At 43.7% G+C, this 25321-nt stretch overlaps 4 protein-coding genes and 1 long non-coding RNA gene across 6 annotated transcripts; 3 read left to right on the top strand and 2 right to left on the bottom strand.

Annotated features, from left to right (window-relative positions):
• Window positions 1–1308: 1308 nt before the first annotated feature.
• Window positions 1309–2757, top strand: LOC122760247. The gene is made up of 4 exons (XR_006358351.1): window positions 1309–1659; window positions 1794–1933; window positions 2024–2156; window positions 2727–2757. It is a non-coding gene; the product is annotated as an uncharacterized LOC122760247 (long non-coding RNA).
• Window positions 2758–2786: 29 nt separating this feature from the next.
• LOC122760250 (synapse differentiation-inducing gene protein 1) lies at window positions 2787–7090 on the top strand. Its single transcript, XM_044015334.1, has 3 exons — window positions 2787–3254; window positions 3798–3935; window positions 4859–7090. Exons 1-3 carry the CDS (start codon window positions 2787–2789, stop codon window positions 5015–5017), a joined length of 765 nt encoding a protein of 254 aa, XP_043871269.1. The 3' UTR covers window positions 5018–7090.
• A 2175-nt stretch (window positions 7091–9265) lies between these two features.
• On the top strand, window positions 9266–10101 carry LOC122760249 (cystatin-F). Its single transcript, XM_044015333.1, has 3 exons — window positions 9266–9572; window positions 9646–9759; window positions 9902–10101. The coding sequence occupies exons 1-3, from the start codon at window positions 9432–9434 to the stop codon at window positions 9980–9982; spliced, it is 336 nt and encodes a 111-aa protein (XP_043871268.1). The 5' UTR covers window positions 9266–9431; the 3' UTR covers window positions 9983–10101.
• A 1-nt stretch (window position 10102) lies between these two features.
• On the bottom strand, window positions 10103–15502 carry LOC122760248 (adipocyte plasma membrane associated protein). Of its 2 annotated transcripts, none has more exons than XM_044015331.1 (9): window positions 15242–15502; window positions 14267–14386; window positions 13422–13537; window positions 13256–13348; window positions 13051–13167; window positions 12281–12455; window positions 11982–12116; window positions 11010–11202; window positions 10103–10912 (listed from the first exon to the last, which is right to left on the bottom strand). In XM_044015331.1, exons 1-9 carry the CDS (start codon window positions 15331–15333, stop codon window positions 10703–10705), a joined length of 1251 nt encoding a protein of 416 aa, XP_043871266.1. In that variant the 5' UTR covers window positions 15334–15502; the 3' UTR covers window positions 10103–10702. The 2 variants fall into 2 exon arrangements, with proteins under 2 accessions (XP_043871266.1, XP_043871267.1); XM_044015332.1 differs by having other exon boundaries at window positions 14267–14383.
• Window positions 15503–20480: 4978 nt separating this feature from the next.
• Window positions 20481–22892, bottom strand: LOC122760246 (oocyte zinc finger protein XlCOF6-like). Its single transcript, XM_044015329.1, has 3 exons — window positions 22868–22892; window positions 22404–22626; window positions 20481–22328 (listed from the first exon to the last, which is right to left on the bottom strand). The coding sequence occupies exons 1-3, from the start codon at window positions 22868–22870 to the stop codon at window positions 20728–20730; spliced, it is 1827 nt and encodes a 608-aa protein (XP_043871264.1). The 5' UTR covers window positions 22871–22892; the 3' UTR covers window positions 20481–20727.
• Between the last annotated feature and the right edge of the window lie 2429 nt (window positions 22893–25321).

Genomic DNA, 25321 nt, shown 5'->3' with positions numbered 1-25321 from the left:
CGGCCGCTCCGCCGCGTCTAGCCTTCTTCTTCTTGTGTTTGTCAGAGTCAAGTCAGCAGAGCGCCCCCTGCTGCGGAAACACGGGACAACACCGTCAAACAAACTGGCCAGATGAGTTACATTAGATATACTGTACATATATACACTGTCTGGCCAAAAAAAGGTCAAATCATTGCAGCGCCTTTAGCTTTGATTACTCACTCATTCACTGTGGCATTGTTTCCATAAGCTTCTGCAATGTCACAAGATTTATTTCCGTGCAGTGTTGCATTGATTTTTCACCAAGATCTTGTATTGATGATGGGAGAGTCGGGCCACTGAGCAAAGGCTTCTCCAGCACATCCCAAAGACTCTCAATGTGGTTCAGGTCTGGACTCTGTGGTGAAAATGATGTCTCATGCTCCCTGAACCACTCTTTCACAATTTCAGCCTGATGATTCCTGGCATTGTCATCTTGGAATATGCCCATGTCATCAGGGAAGAAACAAATGCATTGATGGAATAATCTGGTCATTCATTATATTCAGGTAGTCAGCTGACCTCATTCTTTGGTCACATGATGTTGCTGAACCTAGACCTGACCAACTGCAGCAACCACTTACCTGTTCGCTTAGTTTAATCCAGGTGGCGACTTTTCTTTTGGCCAGGCAGTGTATATATGTGTATACACATATATATGTATATACGTACATGATGTCAGACGTATATTTTCTTGTATTGCTGCTATGCTGAAACAATTTCCCCATGGAGATGAATAAAGTATTTCTATTCTATTCTATATATGTATGGCATCATCTCTCAAAGTGTTTCCCTCCTTAAATGACTGAGTCACTCTCCCACACCAAACCCCATAGAGAACATGTGTAATTTTAACATCACAACACACAGGAGTTGTTGATCCACTGCTGCCTCCATCACTAAGTTCAAATGTCTAGCTCACTGTGCTTTCGCCAGCTAAAATCACTGACTTTCTCTATGGACTTTGGTGTGGGAGAGTGAGTGGTTTACAAACGTCTGTCTAACATTGAGATAAAGATGTGAACGTGTTCTTAAAGATTGAGTAGATTTTATTATGTGTCTTTTTGTTAAGTGGTTAAAATCATTCGCTGTTTCTCGTCAGCAGGGGGCGCTCACAGCACAGTCAGTTCCTCATACAAACTCACTTACATAAAATGAACTGAACTTTCCTTTTGAACTTAATAATATCGAAATAACAATTAGGACTGTGGTGGGAGTTAGGACCATGGGGAGGCAACCTCTACTGCTGCCTCACACACACACACACACACACCTCCTCTGTATTCAACATACAACCTCCTCCACGGTTTGAACAGTATCTGATGCTCTCGCTCTCTCTCTCTCTCTCTCTCACACACTCCTCCTCCTCCTCCTCTTCTTCTCTGCAGGAGAACCGTCCACACCGTCCTCACTGACACCTGCTCTTCCACCTGACACGCTCGTCTCTCGGGCTCTCTCGTCCCGGACCGTGTCGGCGGTGCACGCCGCTCGGAGCGCACTGAGGGCGGCTGCAGAACGGAGGATGGCCCGGTGTGTGGAGCGTGGACACGCGGGGGATCGTGTCTCACCTCGAGTGTGTTTTGTCCTCTCGTGAACACAGGACGGGATGACGTCAGAGCGAGTGACACTGCCGGCATTCAGGTGATGAGATGTGACCGTGTGTGTGTGTGTGTGTGTGTGTGTAATTATAATATAATGTCATTTAAATGTGATGTAAACATTGTTATGAAATCAGCCAAACATCATTTGTTTTCTAATATTCCCCCACATGGCAGAGGGACAGAGACTGTCCCTGTCCAGGAGACGGGACACACAGAGGCCCTGTCTCAACTGGGATTCAAACCCGCAACCTTCTCACTGTGAGGCACCCACTGCACCGCCACGTTACCCACACACAATCACTCTGATATCCAAGGTGTGTGTGTGTGTGTGTGTGTGTTAAAAATCGTTATATTGGTTGTCATGACAACAACCAAATTCACCAATGACCACTTCTTGTTTTCAGAGAACCAGGGTTACGCTGATAACCTCCACTGCATCACCGTGACAGCGAAGGAAACTTAAAAACACAAACTTTGTCTTCAAGGTTCTGAATGATGTGAGACGATGACATACTCAGAGAATGATGTCACACTCAGGTGTGTGTATGTTAGCCCTACGTTAAAGCCCCGCCCCCAGCACAGACCTCCACTGACAAACTTTTGTGATATTTCTATTGTTGTGAAACAATGTTTAAATTTGACTAGCGACACCATTAAAACATTAGCTTTGCTCGCTAGCTGCATTAGCTTATTACTACTAATGGTGCTCTCCACAGGAACACCCCCTCTACTTATATGTAGGACATATATTTAATTCATTAGCTGCTGAGCTAATGATCTTGTGTTAGCGACACAGCTCCCCCGTGCAGACACAGGAGAAAAATCATCCACGTCCTGCACGTCCAGTTTTATCAATACGGACAAAGCTCGTTAGCATGTGAAGGAGCTTCTCGCTAAACACCAATAAAGCATCTTTAGCCAAGACGCCTTATCAGAAAATCATGTAAAAACACCCACACTGTGTTAGCTTCATGCTAACAACACTAGTTAGTCCACGGAGTTTTCTTTCTATGATCAAACTTCACTGAATGGGCGGCGGGGCTTAGCCACACTTCAGTCCAGGTTAAAGTCAAAAAGTTCATAACAATAAATGTCTGTGTTTTTCAGGAGACTTAACCCTGTGATGTCTGACCTCTGACCTCTGACTGATACCTCTGAGGAGGAGGGATGGAGGGAGGAGCAGAGGAGGCTGACGCTTCCTCGCTGAGAGGAGGAGGGGGTGGGGACGAAAGCTACATACACAAAGGTCTCATTAACACTCATGGGCTGGGGGCGGAGTCTGTATACTCAGCTCCTCAGTACCAGGGTCATGTGATGGCAAGCACCCCCTCAACTCCTCAGCTCCTGATCCCCAGTGCTTTCCTCCCTGCCTCCAGGCCCGCCCCCGGCCTCCTGCTGTCCCCAGACAGCGTCCAGCGAGCGTGGGGGGAGGCAGGGGGCGGAGACTGCTGCGAGACCACCTTCATCGAGGGGCTCACCTCTGACTCCACCCTGACGTTTTTCCCCACTGTGGCCGCCACCAAGGAGGCACTGCTCTTCGCTGATGGGAGGAGTCTGGACTTTTGTGGAGAAGACGCGAGGATCCACACACTGTCGTACAACATCGACGACGACGATGAGTTCCAGGAAATGGAGGTGAAGAACGTAACGTTCACTGTGACACAGTTTAATCTGATAACACCACAGACAGGGGGCGGGACTTACTGATGTCAGTGTTTATCATGATTATAATATTAATCATTAAAGGGATAGTTGAGTGTTTTGGAGGCTGGATTTTAGCCACTTCAAAAACAGTCATGTAATAAAATCTACGTCAGTTTAAGTCTAACTCACTCTCCCACACCAAACCCCATAGAGAAAATCAGTGATTTTAGCTCACAAGGACACAGGAGCTGCTGGTCCTCTGCTGCCTCGTGTGGTCACTTTGTGTCACTGAGGTTAATCTGAACAAAGTTTTTCAAAAGCCGAACTCACAAAATAGGACATTTGAATGTAGTGATGGAGGCAGCAGTGGATCAACAACTCCTGTGTGCTGTAAAATCCTTGATTTTCTCTATGGGCTTTGGTGTGGGAGAGTGAGTGGTTTACAAACTTCAGTTTCCTGTTGGAAAAGTCTGTCTAACAGTGAGATAAAGACGTGAACATGTGACTTAAGACTGTGTGTGTGTGTGTGTGCAGAGTGATTACTCCTCTCAGTCAGACAGTGACGACACGTTCCTGTTGACTCCTCCCAGAGATCACCTGGGTCTCAGTGTCTTCTCGATGCTCTGCTGCTTCTGGCCTCTCGGCATCGCTGCGTTCTACCTGTCACATGAGGTGAGAACACACACACACACACACACACAGTCTGGTTTCTATGACATTCATTCACTTTCTGAAGACTAACTCTAACCATAACTTAAAATGAAATCAGCGTCTTTGAGTGTCTAGAAAAGCGCTATATAAATTTGATGTATTATTATTATTATAAATAATTTACGTTATGGGACTTTTGTCCCCATAAGGAAGACAAGTCCTCGTAATGTGACTGTGAGGACAGATTGAGGTCCCCACAACATGAGTAATACCTATAACACACACACACGCACGCGCACACACACGCCTGCCTTCGCCCATGTCCTGACCTTTGACCTGTGTTTTTATAGTTGAACATGAACAAAAAAGAGGGAAGGATGTGTCGTGTTTATCAGATTAGGACGCACAAAAAACTAAATGAGGAACTTAAACCCAACAGGAAGTCAGCCATTTTGCACATGTGATATTATTTATTTATTGAAATGTTCCTTTAACTCATAAATACTGCGAGTGTTTAAAAACAAGAATGTTTACAGTTTAAACTTTTAGTGTAATCATTAAATAAATGCTGAGTCATCTCTGTTTACCCTGGTTAAGGTGTGTGTGTGCATGTGTGCGTGCGTCTGTGTGTGTTATTGTGCAGTGGTTGCTGATCTTATGTGGTTTCCATGGCAACTGCACTCCTACAGCTCCAAAAAAAAAAAAATACAGGGCTGGTTGCTAATGGTAACACAGAGAAGAGGAGGCGGAGTTTAGTGAAAGCAGAGAGGAAGTCCTCACAGTCAAATGTCCTCACAAATGTCCTCGCAGTCAAACGTCCTCACAGTCAAGCATCCTCACAGTCACAGAGGTGAACCTAGCATAATTGCTATGCTCCTCCCACAACTTCCTGTTGATTTAACCTCTGGTTTGTCCTTCCCACCTCTGACCCCACCCCCTCTCAGACCAATAAGGCGGTGTCTAAAGGAGACTTCCACCTGGCCAGCTCCAGTTCGAGACGGACGCTCTTCCTGGCCGTGCTGTCAATCACCATCGGGACAGGTATCTATGTGGGCGTGGCCGTGGCACTCATCGCCTACCTGTCCAAAAACCATCACTGGTAGGACAGGAAAATACCCATCAGCCTTTTCTCCTACACCTGGAGTCCTGGAGTCCATCCTCAGGTGGACGTGTCCTCGGCAGTCATCATCATCAGTGTTTCCCATCTGGCACGCGATCGGCCCTAGGGCGCGGCTGCTTGGAGAGCGGCGGGAACCTGATCTCCAACATCCGCTCGAAGTCTTTCTTGATCATCATTGTCTTAAGGGCCTGTTGTTTGCTGACCCCAAGTGTTTCTTCTATTTTTCTCCACGACCTCCGTTTGTCAAACACTATTTTCTTCTGAATTGGGCTACGTATCTCAAGGACTGTACATGGCAGAAGTTTTCAGTTGGTTGTGATTGGGTCAGTGCATACAGCTCACTGTTCGAGATCTTAAACGCCCAATCTATTTCGCCATCGACAAGGGTTGCTGGGTCGGTCGTGGCTGAGGACGACATTAAAGTTGACGGGTCGCTACGTGACCTGCTGTCACGTGATGTTTGAGACATGAGCGACGGCGGGTCACAAAGTACATGACCTTTCCACCAGGGGGAGCCACTGACTGATATGTCTCAGCGTTTATAGACTGGGAACGTTGCAGGAAACCAGGATTAAATTAGCTTGATTTCACATCTTTAGCTCAAACTGAACTTTTACTGAAGCAGTGATTTCTGCGATCTTTATCACGTTTCTAAGTTTCTATTTCTCTATCTCTCTCTTTCGTTAATATTTATGAAAAAAAAAAAAACACACAAGAGAAGAGACATTCTGTCTATATTTATGTTGCGTTTATGCTAACATCTTTTTTTCAGGCTGAACACAGTTAGCTTCACAGCTTGCTAGCTTGCTAGCACTGACCTGTGAGCAGATGCCCTTCCAGCTCACAAGCTAAATGCTAACAGCTAAAGTTGTCTGTGTACGCAGCAGCGTATCAGCGGCATATGTTTTGGTATTTCAATAAAAGAGACGAAGATCTTAAGAAAGAATCCGATGGATTGCTTCGTGTAGGAGTTTTCTAACTCCAGCAGGTGGCAGTAATGCAACTTCAAACCCAACAGTAGAAGAAGAAGGCGGTTTGGGAGTGCTATCATATTTTGCTATAAATTTGCATCACATATTTTAATTAATATTATTAACAGTGTCCTTGACTCTGATGCTTAATAATGCGACAGTTGTCGTTGTTATATCGTAAAGCTACGTGTTCCAGATGCTTTTTACGAAAGTGAGTCCACCTAAAAAAATATATGTATATAATCTGTTTTTATGAGATTCTCATAAATCTCGTAAAAATAGACTCTTTTAAATCATTTTATTCCAAATGGAAACACAAAAATCTCGTACCAAAGCGTCATTACAGCCCATCAATACACTGGAGTTCATTGGATTACAGAGAAAAGTCTGCCCTCTGGTGGTCAAGTAAGAATCTCCCCACCACTGTTCTGCATTCAAACGTCATCGTCTCAAAGGCCTCTGATTGGCTCGTGCAGCTCGCGCCGTCATGGTGATCAGGTTTCTATTAACAAAAGTTTAACCTGAAACCTTTGGACCAATCAGAGCCCAGCGTCACTCTGGGCAGCGTCAACAACAACTCTGGACTAAAGAAAGGGCTGCAAGTGTCACCCGATGATGATGTCATCAACATCTCATGATGACGTCATCACACACTCACGAGAGTCGTGACGATGATGTCATTTGTGGTTTTCAACAAACTCAGGAGTTTTCACGCTTGAGTTAAAGAAGAATTTCACCAAAATACTTTAAAGTTTATCAGCGGACGTTTGAGCCGGTCATTAAAGGGACATTCTGTGATGTGTCCACGTCAGAGGACGTCCGTCCGCTGGTGTCCACGTCCACTGAGACTCATGAGACGACAGCAGTGGATTGTGGGTAATTATTAATCTAGTCTCCAGCAGAGAAACAGGACGTTTGTGTTGAATCACCGTGGCAACAAGGGACAAACAGCACAACACACATATAAATGAATCAGTCAATAAACAAATATGAATTCAAATGTTTTTGTTTGAAATATCCTTCAAATATTTTATCGTCCATTTATTTATTTATTGATTCAAACTTTGTGTAAATAAATAAATACATTCCTGTGTATTGATTATTATTATTGATTATGTGTGTGTGTTTTGCATATTCGGTGTGTACAGTTTATTATACTTAAGTATTAATATTGTACATCTGTATTTTTAAATTCATTAACGAGATTAAATGAAGTGTTAATGAGACTGTGTGTGTGTGTGTGTGTGTGTTTGATGAGGCCAAACATTTGTCCTTCAGTCTTAAAAGAGACATTTTAGAGAAGTCGCCCCCTGGTGGATATTCAAGAGAATACAGGTTTCACAAACGTCCACGCTGGACAGTAATCTCAGATTAACCAGATTAATCTGGATAAACAGATTACCTGAACCTGAATACAACAATAATCAGATTTTGTTTTGTGTCCAGCAGAGCTGCAGTGCATGATGGGAAGCAGAGCAGTTACTGCAATGAGCATGACTCAGCAAGAATGACTTCCTGCCCAGGTACAGGAAGTGACATCACACACGTATGAAGTGACTGGCTGGTGTGTGGTCGCTTACAGGAAACACATGAGTGACAGAAGAAGAAGACGATGAAGACGATGCTGCTGTTTCTGTCTCTGCTCGTCGTCCTGGGTGAGAAAACAACACTTCCTGTGTCCGTGTTAACGTTTGTCTTCTCTGTTTACACTTGACCCAGTTTTAAAAACAAACAGAGACAAATGTTTGTGAAGATTATTCAACAAATTTACAAACTTTTCCAACTTTTCCATTCACTGGAAACTTCCAGTGAAGGATGATATGTGTTCACAGCTTTTCCTGCAGGTGAGGAAAGCTGTGAACACATGAGTCCTGTAAATGTGTCAATAACATGGAGCTTTTCCATTTTACAATTCTGGTACCTGCTGTGTTTGTTGTTTTACTTCCTGCTCTGACGAGGTTCAGCTGAGCCGATACTAAAATGTGACGTCAACAGACTGAGGGTCACTGATTTCTAATTTCTAAGATCACTCATTTCCAGAACAGCCTTCTTCCACCTGCGGAACATTATGAAAATTAGAAACATTCTGTCTTTACAGGATGCTGAAAAACTAGTTCATGTTTTTGTTAATCTAGATTAGATTACTGTAACTCCTTATTATCAGGATGTTCTAACAAGTCTGTTAGAATCCTTCAGTTCATTCAAAATGCTGCAGCACGAGTTCTGACAGGAACTAGAAAGAGAGACCATATAACTCCAGTGTTAGCTTCTCTACACTGGCTCCACCCACAGTTTAGAATTCAATTTAAAATCCTCCTCCTCACGTACAAAGCACTTCATGGTCACGCCCCTTCATACCTGAAAGACCTAGTCTTACCCTATCACCCTAATAGACCACTTAGGTCACAAAATACAGGTTTACTTGTGGTTCCCAGAGTCTGTAAGAGTAGAATGGGAGGCAGAGCCTTTAGTTACCAGGCTCCTCCTCTCCTGTGGAACCAGCTTCCAATGATAGTTCGGGAGGCGGACACTCTCTCTGTATTTAAAGTTAAACTTAAAACTTTCCTTTTTGATAAAGCTTATAGTTAGAGCTGGTTCAGGGAAACCTAAACCATCTCTTAGTTATGCTGCTATAGAACTAAACTGCTGGGGGATTTTCCTGTGGTACACGCACATTCACTCTCTCACACTCAGCATTTGATTATGACTTTTTATATGTCATTAACCTTGTCTCTTTCTCTCCCTAGTTTGTGTCTTTCCTTCCTTCCCTCTCTCTCTCTCTGTATTCTCATCATGCAGGTTGCAGGATCAAGATCCAGTTTCCGAGGCTACGCTCATCGTCACCATTATTATTATTTTATAATTAAAAAGTCGATATCAGTAACTGTATAAACTTGTAACCTGATACAGTTGTTGTGTATCTGCTGCTGGTCTCCCTCTCTCTCTTCTGTCTCTCCCTCATCTCCCTCTTGTCCTTTCTCTCCCCCCATTTTCTGTCCCCCACCTCTCCACTATCCCCCATTTTTCCTTTCACCCCAATCGGTCGAGGCAGATGACTTCACATCTCTGAGTCTGGTTCTGTCAGAGATTTCTTCTTCTGTTAAGAGGGAGTTTTTTCTCTCCACTGATGCCTAGTGTTTGCTCATTGTGTGAACTGTTGTGTTTCTCTGCTCTCTTTGATGTTGTCTATGTACAGTGCCTTGAGATAATGTATGTTATGATTTGGCGCTATACAAATAAAATTTAATTGAATTGAATTGATTGGTCAGAGAGTGTCGTCACTGAAGAGTCACGAGCGCGATTTCAAAGCAACAATGTTCAACTGTAGATCAAAGTTAAAAAGACTTCCAAATCCTACTTAAAATCCCAAAATCTAGCAGACTAACTCCTCCTCCTCCTCCTGCAGAGGCAAGGTTGGTCTCAGGAATGCCTGGTTCTCTATTCGACATCAGCCAAGACGACCGTGGCCTTCAGGAGGCTGTCCTTGCCGCCACCTACTCCTTCAACAACCAATCAAACGACGCGTTCCTCTTCAAACCTTCTGCCATTCACAGAGCGCAGAAACAGGTACGACACAGCTGCAGACAAACCATGTTTCTGTGGGAGGAACCCGGTTCCAGATGTTTGTTTTTTATTCCAGATCGTTCGAGGCGTCCGTTACCTCGTGGACGTGGACATTTCCAGAACTGTGTGTCGTAAAGGAAACAACGACTTTTCCCAGTGTGACTTTCAGCCTGAAGGTCAACTGCAGCAGGTCAGACTATTCCATCTTCACTCAGGAAAACACCTTCACAAATATCTAACTGTGTGTGTGTGTGTGTGTGTGTGTGTGTGTGTGTGTGTGTGTGTGTGTGTGTGTGTGTGTGTGTGTGTGTGTGTGTGTGTGTGTGTTTCAGACCTTTCACTGTCACTCAGACGTCTGGGTCCTTCCCTGGAAAAACGAAGTCAGAATCCTGGATTTTCCCTGTGAATCCTGAGACCCTCCATGTCTCTACGTGTCAGCTGGGTCACCCTTTGCTGGTCAGGTGATGAACAGCAGGAAATAAATGTTCCCTTTATCAAATGTGGAACTGAATAAATTATGAATTAAACTGAACTTTATTTCAAAAGCTTTTTAATTGACATAAATTAGATGAGATAATAAATTAATACATTTTTAGGGGAAAAAAATGTTTGTTTGTATTGTAGGTTATGTTTGTTGAACATATTTAGCATCTTCAGACGTCTTCAAATTCATTTTCTTAAAAACAAAACTCTGATTTAAGCTGATGTTAGCCAACACTCACTGAAATCAGCTCAAGCTACTGATTAGCTAAGTTCACATAACATTAGCCAACATGAGCAGGTGTAAGCTGACATTAACGTTAGCTGACAATCTCTGAATATAGCTCACATTTACTGGTTAGCAGATTAAAGCAGAGATTAGCTGAATTTAGCCAACATCACCTGACATAAGCTAACATTAGCTGATGATAGCATGTCTGAAATGCTAGCGTGAAACATATTGAATATAATGTAAAAAAATATCAAAACAGAACTGATAATGAAGATCAATAATAATCAGATGAGAGTTAATCAATCACTCAACCAATCAATCAATCAATCTCATACAAAGTTTTTTCTCTCCACTGGCCGTCAAACCGCTCTCAGAGTCTCAAATGTCCGACACGTGAGTCTTGAAGCTGCGGTTGTTGTTTTTAAACATCGTTCAGGTCGAGTTTTCCGACGTACGGCGAGTGGAAGGAGCCCAGGTACAGACTCCCATCATGCTCATGGACCTCGCTGATGTAGGCCAGCACCAAACCGCTGGGGTCATGGAAGCTGCGCGTGCACACGCCGCCATCGTGGAGCTCCGCCACTAAACTGTAGCGGGTGACGAACTTATTCAGAACCTCGTGACTGAAGAGCTGGAGGGAGGAAAGGAAGCAAGGACAGAAGGATACGACAGAGTGTTGTTAGATCGGGATGGATGCCTGGACCTGGACACCTGCTGTATGTCCTTACTTTGAAGAGGAGTTTCTTGATCCAGGGTCTCTGGGACAGGAAGTCCAGCATGGAGAACCCGGGGTTGGGCCGCACCGCGGACATGGCCACCCAGTAACCTCCGGTGGAGCTCGGTCGGATGTTGTCAGGGAAACCAGGCAGGTTGTCCATGAACGTCTCCATCCCGCCTTTATTCAAGCCAGCCACGTGGACTCTGGATCGCAAACAGAAGGACAGACCTGGTCACTGCATGGTTACTATGGTGACCATCTCATGCTGAGAAACAGTATGGAGGACGATACAGCTCAGAGAGACAAAAAAAATAAATATATATATACATATATATATATATATATATATATACATATATATATACACATATATATACATATACATATATATACATATATATATACATATATATATACACACACATATATATACATATATACACACATATATACACACATATATACACATATATATATACACATATGTATACATATACATATATATACACATATACACACATATATATATACACACATATATATATATACACACATATATATATATATATACACACATATATATATATATATATATATATACACACACATGAGCTGTTCTATATATATCCACATTCAAACCGACTGCCAAATAGTGAGATGTTCTATATATCCACCTTCAGACTGACTGCCAAATAATGAGCTCTTATACTGTATAACCACATTCAAACTGACTGCCAAATAGTGAGATGTCCTATATATCCACCATTGGACTGACTGCTAAATAATGAGCTGTTATATATGTCCACATTCAGACTGCCAAATAATGAGCTACCCAACACATTCAAGGACAGACTGGCTGCCAAATAGTGACCTGTTATATATGTCCAAAACTGACTGACTGGAAACTAATAAAAGGTTATTTGTTACCTGGTTACTATAGTCATGAAACCCTCAACATCATCAGCATGATCAGGTGACTCACCTGCGTATCCTCGCCATGGTCGTCTCGGCAACCAGCACCGACTCCTCGTCAGGAAGCAGCTGGATTCCGTTTGGGAAGCGAAGGTTTTCCATGATGACACTGAGTTCTCTGGTGACGGTGTCGTACTCCAACACCCTGAGACCACAACACACAAACCTGAGGCTTTTACTGTGAAAGTCCTGCAGGAAGTCTCAGTTTCACTACAAGGAAGTTCCAGTTTTACAAAGAGGACGTTTTAGTTTGACAAACCAGTAAAATCAATCATTTGAATAGGTCGCACTGTAACATGTCTCTCGTACCGTCCGTCAGCCGTGGCCTCCATGATGAGGTTCAGATAATCTTTGCGCTGCCACCTGCTGCTGGAGACGGTGAAGTACACCTTCTTTCCGTCCTGCGTCACTGCCACGTCATTAATGAACGACAGCTTCCTGCCAGCGACCTCCTGACCGCCGGCTACCAACCGGGTCGTCTCACCTGCGGAGAAGACGGAGGTCAGACTGACAACAACAACGCTACGTTCCATTTGTGACGGAAGTTAACCGCTTTCAAAAACACATACAGTCCTAGTGAAGTGCCACAAGGGGGAGCTGCATCTTTCCAGTCATTGATTTATAACGATCTGATTTAATTATGGTGCATTTCATTTAGATCGGAAGTCTGGAGTGACTTGATACAGTTGTTGTGTATCTGCTCCTGGTCTCTCTCTCTCCTGTCTCTACCTCATCTCCCTCTTGTCCTTTCTCTCCCCCATTTTTCCTTTCACCCCAACCGGTCGAGGCAGATGACCGCACATCTCTGAGTCTGGTTCTGTCAGAGATTTCTTCTTCTGTTAAAGGGAGTTTTTTTCTCTCCACTGATGTCTAGTGTTGTCTATGTACAGTGTCTTGAGATCATGTATGTTATGATTTGGCGCTATACAAATAAAATTGAATTGAACTTCACTCTTGAGTTCACCGCATTCCTGTTGAGAAGTCGGAAACACAAGTGCATCCTGGGTAAACCATTGTTAACACTGTTAACAACAAATGGAATGCATCATAATAACAATAATAAGAATACTAATAATCACCTGTGGTGGGGTTGACCTCGTACACGCCCAGGTAAGCGTCGGCGATGATTAGTGTCCCGTTGGGTCCTACCCTGATCCCCAACGGTCTCCCACAGTTCAGCTCCTCGTCTCTGGATCCTTCAGGTCCAGAAAAAAACACATCAGTTCACATCAGTTCTGTAAGGCAAAGTTCATAGCCCAGTAAAAACTAAGCGTTTCCTCTCACCACAGGGAGGTTTCCCGAGTCGCGTCACCGTGTGGATCCTTCGACCGACGAGCTTCACGATTTTCCCGTCGGCTGTTCCAGAGAACAAAACATCTGCAGAGACGCACGAGACAGACATCTGTCACCGCTCTGTCTTCATCATCGCAAGGTTTATTTGCGAACTCACCTCCGATGTTGGCGATGGACTCGGGTCCAAGGACCTGGTCTTCAAAGAGTCGCTGAGCCTTCCGCAGCTTCAGGTTCGGTTCCCAGCAGCCCTTCATCAGCGGTGGCTCCTTCATACTGCAGCGCACAGTGACACCAGCAGGGGGCGGACATTTTGAAAACCACAGCGTATGATACATTTACTATGCTTTATTTTGAAAATAAATAAAACACACTTGGAAGAGCATAAAATGTCCTTGTCAGGACCAGTAGTCCTCATGGAGACCAAATCCTGTTCCTAATTTCTGAGGAACTGGTTAAGTTTAAGACTTGTGATAAGGCTTTGTGTGTGTCCACACACACACACACACACACACACACACACTTGTATCTATATCCTTGTGAGGACATTTTGTCTGGTCCTCAGATCTGTATAGGGCTTTCTCAGGGTTAATACCTGGTTTTAGGGTTAGAATTGGTTTATGTTAGGTTTAGGTTAAGGGTTCAGGTAAGGTATTGTGATAGTTAACCCTTAGTGCTCACGTGGCACAGATCAGTGCCGCAGTTGCAACCTGTTTCGTCGTGTTATGCGTTGTTGAGTCACAGTTATGATTAGTTTTTATATTGCATACTTTTCTTTTTTAAATGAGACACTTTTCTTTTATTTTTGTTCATAAAAACCAGCCAAATTACACAAATTCAACACAATTTAAAAAAAATTGGAGTAGTTTTTGCTCGGGTGAGTTTATGATGAAAGAAAATCATCAGACTGTCTGTAGACGCTCTATAACGTACATTCTTATAAACTCTGTTTTAATACGTTTTAACATAGTGTTCTCAGAGTTACAGTTTGTGTGTGTGTGTCACCTGAACACCTCAGGTTGAACCGGAGACTCGAGGATGACGACGATGACGAACAGAGGAAGAAGCAGGAAACCACCGAGAGAGAGCAGTGTCACCTGAAACACCTTCCCACTGTAGGTGCTGCTATGACACACACACACGCACACACACACACGCACACACACGCACACACACTTATGTAAATACATTTGTGAAATACACTCAACATTATAGATTATACTGAAAATGTCTTACAGCGTATTGTCACGTCCTGTGTGCAGTCTTTATATCCATATATATATAAACTCAACATATACACAGAGTATTGATAAGACATATAGAAATATTGATTTGATTTATATTTCCATATACAGCAGAGAAAATAAGTATTGAACGTTTTTATTTCTTTGTATGTGTGGATAACTTGGGTTGTTACTGACATCTGGTGAACATTTAATCCCAATAGCCCCATAGGAAGTATACTCACTGAGAAAAATGTTGTCGCTTCAATACTTATTTTCTCCGCTGTATATATCAGAATATTAAAGGTTTTTCCCACTCTGTGTAAATTAAAACAGGAAAAAAAATACATTAAGACAGCGGGGAACATTCAAGAATATAAAAACATGAACTGGTTTGATGTTGAAGAATAAACGCTGAAGAACAGTGTGTACACACACAAACACGCACGCACGCACGCACGCACACACACACACACACACACACACAAACACACACACTCAAACTCAATCATTTCCACTTTTGACATTTTACAGACTCAAGGATTCACATGATATTGGCTGATTAATACACTCATTTACGTGTGTGTGTGTGTGTGTGTGAAGCACTGAACAGGTGTAGCCAATAATATGACCGTGTGTTTCTTTTTGTTTCGTTTATCTTTATATTTCAAAGGCTCACAAACACACAAACACACAAACAAACAAACATCACTCCGCTTCCTCTCTTCCTGACTGCGGCCCTGGTTCTGTGTCTTACCCGGAACCCTTGCGTCGGTCCTCGGGCAGCTCGTCGGTGATGACCCGCGGTCTGTGCAGCCGCCGGAACCGGAGTCCTTCCGCCTCGTTCATACCGGAGCGAAGACGTCCACCCGGATCCGCTTTCAAGAAGTGGTCTGGAGCCGGACCGGGTCTCTAATGTGGTTGTTTAACCCGGCTAACAGAGGCAGCAAACGCGGAGAGCTCAGGCTGCATCCTCCCGAGCGCGTTCAGGACACCACAACTAGAGGTTTCTTCTTCTTTTCTGAGGTTTAATGGCGGTTGGCAAACAACGATTTGGTGCATTACCGCCACCATCTGGTATGGAGTGTGGTTCGAAATGGTAATCCAGCTGAACTATTTCTTGGAAAAAAAAATAAATAATAATAATAATAAGAAGAATAAGAATAGTAAATAAATAAAAAATAATATATATATATATATATATATATATATATATATATATATATATATATATATATATACTAATAATAATTATATCCATATCTATATATATATTGCTATATATATACACACTACAAACACACACACACACAAAAATAACCTATTTACATATACATACACCTATTCATACACACACTCACACATCCTATATCCTCCCAATCAACCTTGTGGTTTTAAGAAACTGCAGTAATATTTTGTAGCACTAGCTCCGGTTCTTGCTCAATAATTCCTCATCAATGTCTCTCAGCTTTCTAATCATCACTTCTCTCTCCCTTTGATATTTCTGACATTGTTTAATAACATGATGAATGGACGGTGATCACATCTGTCTGTATTGTGTTTATTGATAAAAGATAATGTGTTGTTTAATCCCGTATGGCCAAATCTGATCCTCCATATTATGTTTTCCTCTTTCCTGCTTCTTTCTGTGCGCCTAGCCACTCCCACTTTTCTTTGGATACTGTAAAACCATCTTCCTTTCCTCTCCTCCTCCCATTGTTTTTGCCATCTTTCCTTTAGTTTTTGTTTAATGATGCTGTTTATTTCTGTTTTGCTTAATTTTATTGCTAGAACTATATTATTATGTGCTGTTGCTGCTTTTGCCACCGTGTCTGCTATTTGGTTCCCTTTAACCCCTGTAATGTGTGCTGGTATCCATAAAGTCCCATCATCTGAATTCTATATAATGTTTGTTGTATTTCTATAATGAGGTCTTGTCTGCTTTCAGAATGGCTGGATTGTAAACTTATGAGTGATGAACTTGAGTCTGAACAGATGATTGTTTTCAGTGGTTGTATTTCTGTGTACACAGATACATTATCACTTCATCGTTTCTGTTGTTTAATGTTTGAAATTCTGCTATGAAGACTCCTATTCCTGTTTTTTGATGCATGTGTGTATACTTGTATGATGTATCCATGATAACTGTCTATATAATCTTGTATTACCTGTGGGTTCTGGCTCTGCATATCTTTGTTTTCCTTCTCTAACCATGTGAGATCTATGGTGGCATCTGGAAGAATCCATGGTGCTATTGTCGTCAGTGGTACTGTTGGGCTAACGCTGTATTAATCTACTGTAAGCTCTGCTGCCATCTGATTTATTGTCCATCCAAAGCTTTTTTTGTTTCCTTTCTCCTTTTCCCAACATGGTTTTAAGGATGATTCTGATTATGACCCTGTAGTCTGGTCCAGTAGTTCAATGAGTTCTGTATCCTTCTTAATTCTAGTGGCATTTCCCCCATTTCTACTTGGAGTGCTGATGTCGGGGTTGTAAAAGCTCCTGTGCATAACCTTAGTGCCTGATACTGTAGTCGATCCAGTTTAGTGAGATGTGTGCTTGCTGCAGATCCACACACCACACAGCCATAATCTAGCATTGAATTAGTAATCCATGATACATGCCCCTTCCTATCTGCTCCTCATTCCCTACCAACTAAACATCTCATTATATTCAATATTTCTTACACTTGTCCATTAATTCTTGAATATGTAACTTTCTCATCAAATCATATCCCTAATAGTTTAAAGAATTTCACTCTCTCCAACTCCTGATTGTATAGTTTCAGTTTTACTCTATCTTCTATTCTTTTATTTGTAAATATCGTAGTCTTTGTTTTATTAACTGAGAATTTGAATCCACATTTATATGCCCATTCTTTTATTTTCATAATATCCCCTTGTACTTTTTTTTTTACAATGAAATCTATGTTTCTTCTCCTCTTCCAAATTGCCCCATCATCTGTGAATAAAGAACATCCAGAATCCTTTTCTATTTCATTATAAATGTCATTTATCATGATGGAGAACAATAGCGGACTTATTATGCTTCCCTGAGGTGTTCCGTTCTCTACCACATACTTCCTTGAAAGTGTTTCCCCTACTCTAACCTGTATTGTTCTTCCTCTCAAAAAATCCTTAATCCACTTATAGATTCTTCCCTTGACAGTTGAATTAAAAGTCGCTCTCCCCACATCATATCATATCATAAAAACAGCCACTACACTCTCTTTGTTTATTTGTGCTTTTCTAATGTCATGTAGCAGATAGTACATCTTCCTTTCCTAAAGCCACTCTGGTATTTAGTTCTATAACCTTTACTTTCTATATAATAAATTAATCTTTCATTTATCATTGTTTCCATTATTTTACAGATGTTGGATGTTAGGGCGATTGGCCTATAGTTGTCAGGGTTAGTTTTATTCTTTCCTGGTTTAGGTGTCGGTATTATAACAGCTTCCTTCCAGCTATGTGGACATTTCCCACTCTCCCAGACTTGATTATATAGTTCTAATCATTTCCTTTTTGATGGCTCACTAAGATTATTAATCATTATATAACAAATTTGATCTTTACCTGGTGCTGACTGGAGATCTGTTTGATTCTGTCATTGTAAAAGCCTTGTTTAATAAATCATTTATAATCTTTAATCTTTATTTTCTGCTATTGTATTTTGTCTCCCTCTTTTCCCTTCTTCACAAATATTGTCTGAGCTGTGTACTTTAACAAATGTCTTTGCTCACATTTCTGCTTTCTCCTCATTAGTCAGTCAGTCAGTCATCATCTAACCGCTTTATCCTCCACCAGAGGGTCGTGGGGGGGTGCTGTGCCAATCTCAGCTACATCGGGACAGTTGGCCAGTCCATCGCAGGGCCACACACACACAACTAGAGACAAACAACCATTCACTCGAACCCGGGTCTTCTCGCTGCAAGGCGAGAGTGCTAACCACTACATCACCGTGTGGCCCCTCTTCATTAGTAGTTGCTGTAATTTCATCTTCAATTTAATCTGAATATCCGTATTCTGCCTTAATCCCATTCATTCTTTTCATCATTTTCCACATTTGATCGATTCTTGTTTCCAACTGAGTTATAAAATAATCTCCAATGTTCTTTCTTTGCATTTTTTATGGTTCTTCTCACAGTTGCTTGCATCCTTTTATAATCAATAAGATTTTAAAGTTATGTTTTTTTTTCAACTTTTTGAAAGTCTTATTTCTATCTTTAATAACTTCATCACATTCCTCTGACCACCAAGGTACAATTCTCATTTTCTTCTTTCCTTCCTTCTTTTTAATTGTATGATTTGCTTCCTCTACAATAGTTTTACACACAGACTCATTAACTCATCCACACTTCTGCTAACATGTATTTCTTGCATTTCTTTATTAGTAATATATTTAAATTTTTTCCAGTCTGCTTTTTTAAAAGACCATCTCTGACTCCTGTCCATATCTCCTTTCTCAAAGTCAATCCCTATTTTCGTCTCTATGAGGTAATGATCACTTCCTGTAGTTGTTTCTCTGATCACTTCCTGTAGTTGTTTCTCTGATCACTTCCTGTAGTTGTTTCTCTGATCAATGACCATCTCTGACTCCTGTCCATATCTGCCTTTCTCAAAGTCAATCCCTATTTTCGTCTCTATGAGGTAATGATCACTTCCTGTAGTTGTTTCTCTGATCACTTCCTGTAGTTGTTTCTCTGATCACTTCCTGTAGTTGTTTCTCTGATCATGTCCCATGAACAAACAGCTGCTAGAGAGTCTGACACCAGTGTAAGATCTAACACTGACTCTGTGCCTGATCTAATATTCATTATTGTGCTTCTTCCATCATTTACATATACCAGGTTTTTCCCCTCCATTATCTCTTCAATCACTAACCCATTATCATCATTTTTACTACCCCACCGTGTACTATGCGCATTAAAATCTCCACAACATATAATTTTCCCCTCAATGCATGCAATAAATTCGTCCATTGCTTCTACTGAAAGTTTCTTACATGGATTGTAAAAATGTACCACTCTTATGTTTCCTGTTCTTGTCCATACTTCAATTGCTGTATATTCCAACTCCCTTCCTTTACCTAATATGCTATATTGTATTCCGTAGAAGAAGAACAACTCTCACTGTAGCTGCTGAGCGTATCAGTTGAGAACATGTCGAAAAAAGGTTCAGCAAGTGTTTGTGATAAACAATACCAGATGCTCCACAAGCTCCCGCCAATGAGCAAAGAAAAGCTGAGTGGATATCTTTCATATTTCATGGGAATATCCCTGCTACATTTCCCAAATACCTCCATGTATATGGCAACCACTTCATGGAGGATTGTTACACAAACTTTGGCAATATAAAGCAGGACACAGCACCAAACTTCACCTAAAGGAAGGAGCAGTGCCAGCAATACGTATATTACAATATTTACAAACCGTAAAACTGTCTTTGTGTGCTTGTTCTGTCGTTTAGCATTAGCTACGCACGTTCGCTTGTATTTCATTTGCATGTATGTGTGTTTATCATCTCGGTAACCACAACGTTATCCAAGCTACAGGCGTCCTGCAGCAGTCTTTGCGATGGAGGTGGTTCACTTGACACAGTGTCTTCTGACTCTGGGTCAGACTCCGGATCAAATGTGTAAGGGATTACGGTGAGGGGTCATGACGACAGCATTACTCAATGTTTTGATAATTCCTAGTGGTGCATTCGCCTTTCCAGAGGGGGAGATATGGGTCTGAGAGCTGACGTGCCAATTACATCACTTCCAGGCAACTGGCAGTGGGAAAGCTCTTGTTGGCTGGCCAATCACAAAACAGTCCGTGTTCTGTGGGTGTGGTTTTGGTCTGAAACAGCGCGGCTGACAAGAGCGTCAGTGATGAGACATTTACACCTCCATATCTCACATATAAGTGAGATAGGACCATGCTATGGCTTCTGCTGTGACTCCAACAGGTTGTCAACAAAGTCAAACATGGAGCAACTTTTTTTACTTACTTATTACTTATTTATTGCGTCAACTTAATCTCGACAGATTAATTCCCTAAACATACTCACTATAACATCCTGCCAGCTTCAAGACAGCTAATCATCAGCACTGTTAAGAACTGGTTCAAACAGCACGCTGCATTCTTATTGGTTCACTGATTAAACTAAACTATTGAAATAGTATGATAACTTTTAACACTTTTTCTTTTTAACAAAACAGAGGGTGTTCAGTCAACATCACAGAGTTCGACACCAGGTCCTAGTTAGCAGGGACACACTTGTGCTCGCGGAGGCTCCTCATGGCGGCGAAGCTGCGGCAGCAAGAAGTGCAGCTGAATGGTTTCTGTCCTGTGTGGACGCGCAGGTGTGTCTTCAGATTGTTGTTTTGACTGAATGTCTTCCTGCAAACGCTGCACTCAAATGGCTTCTCCCCACTGTGGATGCGTTTGTGTCGGATGAGGTTCTGCGACACGCTGAAGTTCTTCCCACAGACCTCGCAGATGAAAGGTTTCTCGCCAGTGTGCGTGCGCTGGTGCAGGTTGGCGCTTGCCTGTGTGGAGAAGGTTTTGTCGCACTGAGAGCAGCTAAATGGGTTCCCTTCCGAGTGACTGCGCCGGTGTGTCTTCAGGTAGTTGAGTGAGCTGTAGCTACGACTGCAAACATCGCAGGAGAAGAGTTTGTGGGTGCCGTGCTGCCGCAGATGCGTTTTCAGTACATGAGCAGTGGTAAAGTTCTTTCCGCACTCACTGCAGGTGTGCGTTTTCTGCCCGTTGTGAACCAGCAGGTGGCGTTTGAGTGACACAGATGAAGTGAAGTTTTTTCCACACTCGCTGCAGCTGTGCGGTTTGATGCCAGTGTGCCGCCTCTCATGCAGCAACAGTGCACTGCGCTGTCTGAAGCCCTTTCCACAGGCGTTGCAGATGAACCCCCACTGTGAACTGTGAATAGCACGATGTACCTTCAGGTGCCCTGCCTGCGTGAAGCTTCGGCCGCAAATGTCACAGGTGAAGGGGCGGTGCCCTGAATGAATGAGGCGGTGGCGGCGCAGGTTGGCAGAGAGGCTGAAGCTCTTCCCACAGGTGTCACAAGCAAAGGCCTTTTCTCCAGTGTGGACACGGCGGTGAACTGTCAGACTGCTGCGACTGGAGAATCTGTTACCACACTGCTCACAGACATATGGTCGCTCACCTGAGTGTGTCCTCATGTGCGCTCTGAGGCCACCCTGCTGGCTGAATGCCTTCCTGCAGACGCCACAGGCGAAAGGCTTCAATCTTCGGTGCACACTCAGCTGGTGCACATGGACACTGCGATGTGTGGTGAATCCCTTATTGCAAGTGGTACATTTAAACGTTTTTTTCTTCAGATGCACCCTCCGGTGAGCAGACAGGTAACTGCGTTTGGAAAAATCCTTCCCACATTCTCGGCACCTGAACTTCCTGTCTGTACTCTGACAAGTCAGCTGGTGCTGTCTGAGGCTACATCTTGATACAAGCATCTCCCCACATGACGAACATGCCAGCGAGCCACTGGACGACTGGTGTGTCTGTAGGTGGCTGCGAGTACCGAACAGTTTCCCACAATGAGTGCACCTGAATGGACGCTGGCAGCCATGTACATTAAGTTGATGGACCCGGACGCTGCTGCTTGTAGAAAAGCCCCGCCCGCATTCGGAACAGGTAAAGGGCCGCTCTCGGCTGTGGACCCTGAGGTGAGTGACAAGGTTGGTACGTCTGGAGAAGCTGCGAAAGCAGACGCTACAACTGAAGCTCTGCCCCCTGTCAGCCACACAAGTCTGTTCTGATTGGCTGGGGTCATTTTGCGTACCATCTAATTGACCTCTGACAGCTACCTGAGGATCACCTGCAGGAAAGAACAAGAGATAAGTATGTAAAGTCCAGTTGCATTAAATCTGAAAATAAAGGTTCAAGACTTTACCATCCTGCTCCCCTGTATTCTGACCCTGTTTCAGGTCTTGGTTCAGATCCTGGTTTAGGTAATGGTTCAGATCCTGCTGCAGGTCCTTGTTCAGATCCTCCTTCAGGTGCTGGTTTAGGTCCTGGTTCAGATTCTGCTGCAGGTCCTGGTTCAGGTCCAGCAGCTTCCTTAGCTGCATCAGCAGAACTTCACAGAACCTCCTGATCAGAGCCAGCAGCTGCTCCTACACACAAACATACACACAGGGTTTCTTTTTGTTTTTTTGTTTTAAATTCTGTGGCTTTTCTAGGACATGAGTTTGTTAGTTGACTGCTCAATCGATACCAAACCAATACCCAAACTGTCTTCTCTATGCATAGAAGAATAAGGAATAAAAGAATCCAGTGAATGATTAGAGGTGACCTATTTGATGTCAAAACACTAAACTAAATTTGAATCAATCAGGTTTTGTTGTGAATGCTCACCATTGCCAATGCTTGGTGTTTAAACTGGTCATGTCAGTCATAGCCTTTTTGGTCAAGGACTTGTCAGTCATGTGTATCACCATGCGAGTCATGGTCTTGTGGTTCACAGCCATGCCTGTTATGTGTTTGTGGTTCATCACCATGTGAGTCATGGCCTTGTGGTTCACAGCCATGCCTGTCATGTACTTGTGGTTCGTCACCATGTGAGTCATGGCCTTGTGGTTCACAACCATGCCTATCATGGGCTTGCGGTTCGTGGCCATGTGAGAATTGGCCTTGTGGTTCACAGCCTTGCCTGTCATGGACTTTTGGTTGGTAGCCATGTGAGAAATGGCCTTGTGGTTCACAGCCATGACAGGCATGGCCTTGTGGTTCATGGCCACGGCTGTCATGGGCGTGTTGGTTGTGTCCTTGCTGACTGTGCCCTTCTCGGTCATGGTCATGCTGTTCACATTCCTGCTGGTCATGACCATGATCTTGGCCATGTTGCCGTGTCCAGTGAGGCCATGGTTGTTGAGGCCATGCACTCTGAGGAAACGTCAGTGGCCATACCCACTGAGGCCATGTCTGGCAAGTCCAAATTGGCGAAGCCATGACTGGCATGGTCATTGTTGGAAAGGCCATAACTGGCAATGCCTCAACCGGCAAGGCCACAACTGGCAAGGCCACAACCACTGAGGGAATATGAGTCAATGCCTCGTTCATTGATGTCTCAGTGTTCGTGGCTGCATCAATCATAGTCCGGTTGGCTGTGGCCTCAGTGATCGTGGACACGTTGGTCTTGTCAATCTCAGTCTTGCAGGTTGAGGCCTGCAATGACTGCATGACCATGGCAGTCATGGACTTGCCATCTGTGTCCTTTCTGTTTGTGGCCATGCTGGTCATGTCATCACCCACTGTGGTCTCATCAGCTGTAGCCACACTGGTTGTAGCCGTTCTAGTCATGGCCTCAGTGGACATGGTCTCATCAGCTGTGGCCTTGTTGGTCGTGTCTATATCGGTCATGGCCCAACTGGTCGCAGTCTCAGCAGTCGATGTCTCATCAGTTGTGGGTTTGCCATTCATGGCCTCACTGTTTGTGGGCTTGCAAGTTGTGGCCTCATTGGCTGTGGACATACCAATCATAGCTTTGCTTGTCATGGGCTTGCCAGCTGTGGCCTTACCATTCATGGCCATGCTGTTCATGGGCCTGCTAGATGAGGCCTCATTCAAGACCACAGACTTGCCAGCTGTGGCCTTGCTGATCAAGGCCTTATTAGATGTGGCCTTGTATATCGCAGCAATGCTAGACAAGCTTGTTGTGGCCATGCTGGACGTGGCCTTGCCAGTTGGGGCCATGTTGCTTGTGGCCTTGTTGTTTGTGGCCTTGCCAGTTGAGGCTATGTTGCTTGTGGCCTTGTTGTTTGTGGCCATACGAGTCACAGTCTTAGAGATGGCCTTACCTATTGAGCCTGTGCTGGTCATGGCCATGCTTGTTGAGGCCTTGCCAATCATGGTCTTACCTATTGTGGCCTTGTTAGTCAAGGGCTTATTACTGGTTGTGGCCATGTTGGTCATGGCCTTGTTGTTTGTGGCCATGCTGGTCATGGCCTTGTTTGTGGCCTTGCCAGTTAAGGCCATGTTGCTTGTGGCCTTGCCAGTTGAGGCCATGTTGCTTGTGGCCTTGCCAGTTGAGACCATGTTGCCTGTGGCTCTGCCAGTCGAGGCCATGTTGCTTGTGGCCTTGCCAGTTGAGACCATGTTGCTTGTAGCCTTGCCAGTTAAGGCCATGTTGCTTGTGCCCTTGTTTGTGACCTTGCCAGTTGTGGCTATGTTGGTTGTGGCCTTGTTGCTTGGGGCCTTGTCAGTCATGAACCTGGCGGTCGTGGCCCTTCCAATCGAGGTAGTGCCATTCATGAACTTTACACTTGTGGCTTTGCTGGTCGAATACTTGTCAGTTGAGCTGGTTGTGGCCTTGGCATTTATGGCATTTCCAGCCAAGGCGTGTGATTCGTAGCCATGTGAGAATTGGCCTTGTGGTTTGTAACCATGCCTGTCATGGGCTTGTGGTTCATCGCCATGCGAGTCATGGCCTTGTGGTTCGTAGCCATGTAAGAAATGGCTAACCACAGCCTTGCTGTTCACAACTTCAGTGTTTGTGGCCTTGCCAGATGTAGCCTCACTGGCCAGGGTCTCAGTAGACATGTACTCAGTTGTGGACTCAGAGAACGTGGGCTTGCCAGCTGTTGTGATCTCAGTGTTTGCGACCCTGTCTGTTGTGACCCTGTCTGTTGTGACCTCTTCTGTTGTGACCTGTTCTATTGTGACCTTGTCTGTTGCAACCTCTTCTGTTGTGGCCTCGTCTGTTGCGACCTTGCCTGTTGCGACCTTGTCTGTTGTGACTCCGTCTGTTGTGACCCCTTCTGTTGTGACCTCTTCTGGTAAAACCCTGTCTGCTGTGACCTTGTCTGTTGT

This window comes from Solea senegalensis, unplaced genomic scaffold, assembly GCF_019176455.1.
Source record: "Solea senegalensis isolate Sse05_10M unplaced genomic scaffold, IFAPA_SoseM_1 scf7180000013268, whole genome shotgun sequence".
NCBI classification, from domain to species: Eukaryota; Metazoa; Chordata; class Actinopteri; order Pleuronectiformes; family Soleidae; genus Solea; species Solea senegalensis.
The sequence above is the reverse complement of the archived record's forward strand: the minus strand, read 5'-3'. Positions and strand labels throughout refer to the sequence as shown.